The following is a 6,457-nucleotide window of genomic DNA, read 5'->3' as shown; positions in this document are numbered from 1 at the left end:
GCCGAGGGTTCAGATCCCACATACAGACCCGCGGCTCACTGGCTGAGCGAGGTGCGGGCGCAACACCGAGGGTTGCGATCCCATTGCCGGTCCCGGTCCGGTATGGGCGTGACACTGAGGGTTGCGATCCATTGCCGGTCACGAAAAAAGACAAAAAGGAAAAAAAAAAATTCTTGAATGCAGCTTTTCATATCTTGGCTCCTAGTTATCTTGAATTAGTAGTACATGTCACCTTTTAACTTGAATGAATATGGTAAATGAAGATTTTCAATGGTTTTTAGAGGCAAAGAACTGATGATTAATTTCTTTTAAGGATGTGGCCAATGAGATTAAGAAGTTTGAAGCATTAATAAAAAAGGATCTTCAGGCAAAAGAAAGGTGGGATGTGAACTATTTTGACAATCACAAAACTGCATTCTGTTTTACATATAACTTTTGAATATTTAGAAATAGTTCATCTGAAATAGCTATTCCAAGGATCTTTTCACTTTGGAAAATGTAAAGTAATCCTGCTGACGATGCCAGTTGCAAAGTAAGGCAAATCATAACTAAAGCCAAAATGTTTCATTATTTTAGTTATACTAAGTTTCCATTTATATTGTCAGACCTAGGGCTCAGACCCTCCAAACCCGCTGCACAGACTGGGTCACCAGAACCCTCACATGCCAGGCTGGGTCCCCAGACCCCTCACACGCAGGTCCATGCTAGGTAATTGGGAACAATTCCAGGAGCTGTTGGCAGATGACATGAGCTCAGTCCTCAGCTTCCTCAGTGGCAGAAGCATACAGGTCTGGTAGCTTATAGGTCTGGCAGTGGCAGTGGCCTTGCAGAGCATTCCGGGAGCACTAGTAGCAGCAGCCTGCAGCAGCAGTAGCAGCCTCCCCACGCCCCCCCACAGGGGAGCATCCCATGGATGGGAGGCACCGTGGATCAGAGCCACTCATCCTTATCCTTAAGTCCATAACCCAGGACACCTGGGTGCACATGTGCAATTACACTAGACGATAACCAAGGAGCACCTGAGCGCACATGCCTATTTACATCAAATGCTCGCAGGACACCTGGGTGCACATGTGCAATTACACTAGACGATAACCAAGGAACACCTGAGCGCACATGCCTCAGCAAGATTCTGAACATCTGAGGGGCCCTGAGCATTTTTCCTATATTTTTCCAACAGAAAATATTCATCAACAGAGTATATGAAAGAAGATAAATGAGCTAAAATTCAGATTAATTGTTCGTTAACAAATGTTATAAAGATCTAGAGGGAAAGTGACTATTATAAAATATGAAGTTGATTTATATTTCTATGCTATGCTTATTCTTCTAAGTTTACACATTTTTTAAAAAAACATTGTCTAAAATTGTTTCGAGTTACCACTAATTTAAATTTGTTACATCACAGCCTTTATTAGACTCTAGTTTGATTTCTCTCATGTTATATCCTTCGTATTTAGCACAGGAACCAGCAGTAAAGAGTTGTAGAATGAGTTTGTTGACTGAATGTCACAAAAATAGTTTGGCAAGTTCATTGCACCTAGTTAATGGGCTTCATTTGCCTAAAGATAAAGATCCCTTATCGCTTTGTTTCCTATTGGAAACATCAATTCACAGAAAATAAACCATTAGAAACTGCATTACATAGGAGTATCTCGGATTTTTCTGCATGTTTAAATGGAAACTATCAAAACTCTACTCATTTATGTTTTATGGAATATGAAATAAATCTGTTAAAGAAGAAAATCAGAAACATTACATACTTCAATCCCACATTAATATTTCTGGAGGAAAGGATGGATGGATTCAAATGAAGACAAGTAAGAAAAAAAGCCAGAAGAAAGAAATGGTGACGAAGTCAGGAAAATCAAGCAAAATGGAGGACACATGCATTACCTTGCTTCCTACCCTCTGCAGAAACTTCTAATGCCCTATTCTGATCTCCACTCTCATTTATCAGCATTTCTTCTGTCCCCTAAACACCACCCGGTCCAGTCCTACTCATCCATGCAGCCACCACCTGAACCCCACCAGACCCACCCCAACCTTGGCCCACGAAACCATCCAGTTTCTTCTCTTTCACTCATCTCACCAGTCACATGCTCTTTGATGATAAACAGATGGTGTCCACTAGAAAGACCATCTTAAAGTATTGAAATACCTTGTTGCTTGTTGGTGAATGATATTCTGTGTAGCTCTCCAGCCGGCCCCTTTCCTTGTACCCTTCAATTTCCACACAGTTTAGCAACGAGATTTAACACCAAGCACAGCTGTGTCTTCTGAGCCCTGCACCAGTATTAATTTCAATTGATTAGTATCCTTGCCCTGTTCACTATTAAATGTTTGAAAGATCATCCCTGTACAATACAGCTATGTTTACCCTGCTCCTTATTGCCTCTGCCAACCCAGAAAAAAGTTGCTATTCTGACCCTAGGTTTCTAGCTTTAGAAACTCCAAAACAACAGTGGGTTAAATTAGAAGTTTACTTCTCTCCCGTTTAATAGAAATCAGAAGGTAAGGAGCATGTGTTGCAGCTCCAAGGTCATCAAGGAGTAAGGCTCCTCCTTGCTCTGCTTTTGCTGCACTGTCCTGTTGTGTGGTTTTCATCCTGCCAGGTCACATTCATCATACAAGATGCCTGCCGGGGTTCTGGCCATTTGGCCCATGTTCCAGACATCAGAAAGGAGGATGGGCAAAAAGTGGCTATCTTTTATATGAAATAGCTCCTTTGAAGGTCTTCCCAGAAGTCTCACATATCATTTCTGCTTATATCATATGAGCCAGAATTCAATCACATGACCACACCTAGCCAAATGGGAGGCTGGGCAATGTAGTTTTAGCTGGGTACATTGTTTCCCTGAATAAAATTTATGCTCTGTTTTGAGGTAAAAGGAAGGGAAATAGCAGTATCTGTCACAGGTTCCTTCTTTTCAGAAGCCTCCACTTGGTCCTGCTAGAGATTTCCAGCTGCGGAGCCATGAGATATTGATAAACTCTCTTCTTAGAGCAGCAGAATAGAGCCCGGGGCAGCTGAAGTCTCTGGAACAGTCGCCTTTGGCTATAAGCCGTCTCATCTGAGTCTCTAAATCCCTTCCAGTGTGCTACACAAAGATCATTGTCTCTGATGGCTCTGAGAAGAAAAATATTGAGAGGCACTGGTCTAGAGCAAACTTTTAAAGAAAACAATGGCCATGGTACAATATGGCCCTCCTTAAGCCCCTTTATTAATCACTTCTTTTTTAGTTCATTCTGAATTCTTAGATTAGAATGAAGAATGTTCTGGTCTTATTCAGAAACTTTGAACTACCTTCCTGCCAGAAAGCACTAAGATCTTCTCACAGCTTGAACTTAAGGGGTCCTTTCTGCAGGCGCCTCTTTCATAGTCCACTGCTGAGCATCCTCAGGGATGTTACTTTCAAGTTGATCTTTTTTCTTTTGTGGAAGAATGAAATGATGTCTTAATGCTAATAATGCAAGAGCTCCCATGGTTATTTTTCCCCACATGTACAAGGTTTCTCAGTTTTTTCATTTTTTAGATAAACAAATACCAGATAGTATTTATTATTTATTTAGCTGAGGTTATTGGCTGCTATAATTTGGCATTTGGATTAATATTTTAATAGGTTATGAGGCTTTTCCCAGCAACTGCTTTTTTTTTTCAATACAAATTTTGTGGGGGATTCTCTTACTAGTAATTCATACACATACAATTATTAACCTCTATAGAGATCTGGCAAGCAAACATATACAAAGAAAATATAATCGCTGCCCTCAAGAAAATGATTATTCAAATAAATATCATGTAGCTTTTTTTATACCTTTACTGGAGTAAGATAGCAGATGAACAGATGGATGTATCAATGGATGGACTAGTTGATAAATAAACAAAAAACAATGTGTTAGGTATATTATTAGCAACGTAAGTATAATTTGAGAGGGCTTTTAACCCATGCTCAATCCAGGGCAGAATCTTTTAAACAACACACTTAAGTAAAAGTATAATTAGAATTTTGATGAATGATCTAAAAGTGTTATACCACACAATTTTTATAAATACTTAATCGTACTAGATCTTAATAAATAGGACGAAACTCTGTCTTTGACCTTACCAAGTCTTTGGTAGCTACAAAGTTTGTGCTCAACTTCTCTGAGTGATAGAACACAGTAGTCTCCCTTACACATGAAGGATGTGTTCCAAGACCACCAGTGGATGTCTGAAACTGCTCATTGTACCGAATCCTATATATACTGTTTTTTTCTATACATACCTATGACAAAGTTTAATTTATAAATTAGACACAGTAGAGATTAACAACAACAACTAATAATAGAACAATTATAACAATTTGGCAGTATCACTACTGTGCACTTTGGGGGCATTATTAAATAAAATAACGGTGACTTGAACACAAGCACTGCAGTATGACAGTAGCTTTAATATATGGGATGGCTACTAAGTGACTAATGAGGGAGGAGCATATACAGTGCACATATGATGGACAAAGGGATGATCCATGTCCCACATGCGTCGGGGGACTGCGCAAGATTTCATCACACTACTCGGAACAGCTCACAATTTAAAACTCATGAGTTGCTTATTTCTGGAATTTCCACTTGATATTTTTGGACCACAGTTGACACACATAACTGAAACCATGGAAAGTGAAACTTAGTAAGAGGAGACTATTGTACAACCAAGGGTTGAGCCCCTGCTGAAAAAATAATCAGAATGTTATTGTGTGATTTTAAAATTTACATAGTGATTCTCAGCATATTATTTGAAATTTAGCAGACATCAACTGCTTGCCAGGCATGCGAGGCACAGGTTCAGGGAGGAGGAAAATAGGAGACTTTTCTTATAGCCTCGGAGTTCAGCTGGGAGCAGCAAACCTCAAATTATGACCTATAATTGAATAAGACCTGTATTATAAATATGCAATTATTACATCATTGAACATGAATTAACTATAGGTTTATAACAGTAATTCTGTCTATATGAGAATTGATGACTATTTAGACCCTATACACATTAATAATGTGTCCTTGGTTTTTTAACAAAATTATAAGTTATATTTTAAACCAAATACATTAAAATTACTCATAACATTAAAAACAATGATTACTCATAACAAACATTACGGCAAGTTAACATTATGGTATATCTTGTGCTATTGTGTTGTTGCATTTTGTTTACTTTTTAAAGTAATTTGCAGATGAGAATTGGTTATTTGATCCTTATATACATAAAAATGTATCTTTTACTTTTGAATGAAGCTATAAATTCTGCACTAAGCCATCATTAGGCTTACTAAATTGAATGTGCTAAACTTCTGGGAAGACCACCAGGCTCTTCCCGATCCTTTAAGTTTTGTATATGAGGCAGAATGAGAGTCCTGAGGTCTTCTCACTTGAGTCTCTAGGACTTGAGCAAGGGGCCAGGTCAGACCTGTGCATGTGAGTGTGGTATGATAGGCAAGTCAACTTTCAGCTACTGAGTTTCCATTAAGAGCTGAGCCACTATCCTAAGCAGTCAGAAATGCATCTTGCAGTTCATAGAGTGGCTCTCATTTTCATAACTGAGAGGAGAGTGGTAGCGTATGGAACTATCCATAGAAGTACTCTCTATTGACCTGACGTTACTTTCTGTTTTTCCTGGCACTTGGGTTATCAGTAGTCTGCTTACTGCTGACTCAAAACAGGGGAGGCAAGAGGCCCAGAGCCATCAGGACAAAGAGGGAGAGGAATCCAGAATCTCTGGGTAGAGCTATGCTAAGGACCTCACAGACAGAGTTCAGAAATGGGGTGAAGCTATGGGTGTCACACCGATGTTCTAATATTTGCTTCAGTGCTTGTATTACTAAATTAACAGAGAACTCAAGGGAGACTTCTCCTGAGGTCTTCCTCCATAATCATAAGTAGCAGCATGTGATCACGTTATTTTTTAAAATCTAAAATAAAAACTTATTGTCCTTAGTGCATCCAAAACTTCTTTAGATACAGCAGGCCAGACAACTACTGATTTGTTAAACACTTACTCGGATGATGACTACATTAAAAAAATCCAGAAGCGCCTAGAAGAAGATGCTTTTGCAAGAGAACAAAGGGAGAAAAGACGGCGGAGATTGTTAATGGACCAGTTAATAGCCCACGAAGCACAAGAGGTAAGATATTTAGATATTGGTTAAATATTATTGCTGGGAATTTTACAAAATATATATGCACAAGTATGTATCTTATACAGTGTATGTATTGTCCACTACTCTGAATCAAATATCACTGACACATCCTCACATCATAACAGCAAATACACTTAGAAAAAGCCCTGACATACTTACAAAAGAATCTAAAATCTGGTGATGGTTACATCACATTAAGAATGTACTGAATACCACTGAATTGTACACTTAAGAATGTTTGAAATGGTAAAATTTAGGTAATGTACATTTTACCACAATAA

At 38.7% G+C, this 6,457-nt stretch overlaps 1 protein-coding gene across 1 annotated transcript in view; it reads left to right on the top strand.

The window, feature by feature from the left end:
* The window catches only part of SPEF2 (sperm flagellar 2), a 200,523-nt gene that overhangs the window by 19,589 nt on the left and 174,477 nt on the right, over positions 1-6,457 (top strand). The window contains exons 6-7 of the mRNA XM_008574789.1: positions 314-378; positions 5,975-6,161. Coding sequence (XP_008573011.1) covers positions 314-378; positions 5,975-6,161 — 252 coding nt within the window. The remainder of the gene's footprint in view (positions 1-313; positions 379-5,974; positions 6,162-6,457) is intronic.

This window comes from Galeopterus variegatus, unplaced genomic scaffold, assembly GCF_000696425.1.
Source record: "Galeopterus variegatus unplaced genomic scaffold, G_variegatus-3.0.2 Scaffold1104, whole genome shotgun sequence".
In the NCBI taxonomy this organism is placed as follows: Eukaryota; Metazoa; Chordata; class Mammalia; order Dermoptera; family Cynocephalidae; genus Galeopterus; species Galeopterus variegatus.
This window is presented reverse-complemented; position numbering and strand designations above follow the sequence as displayed.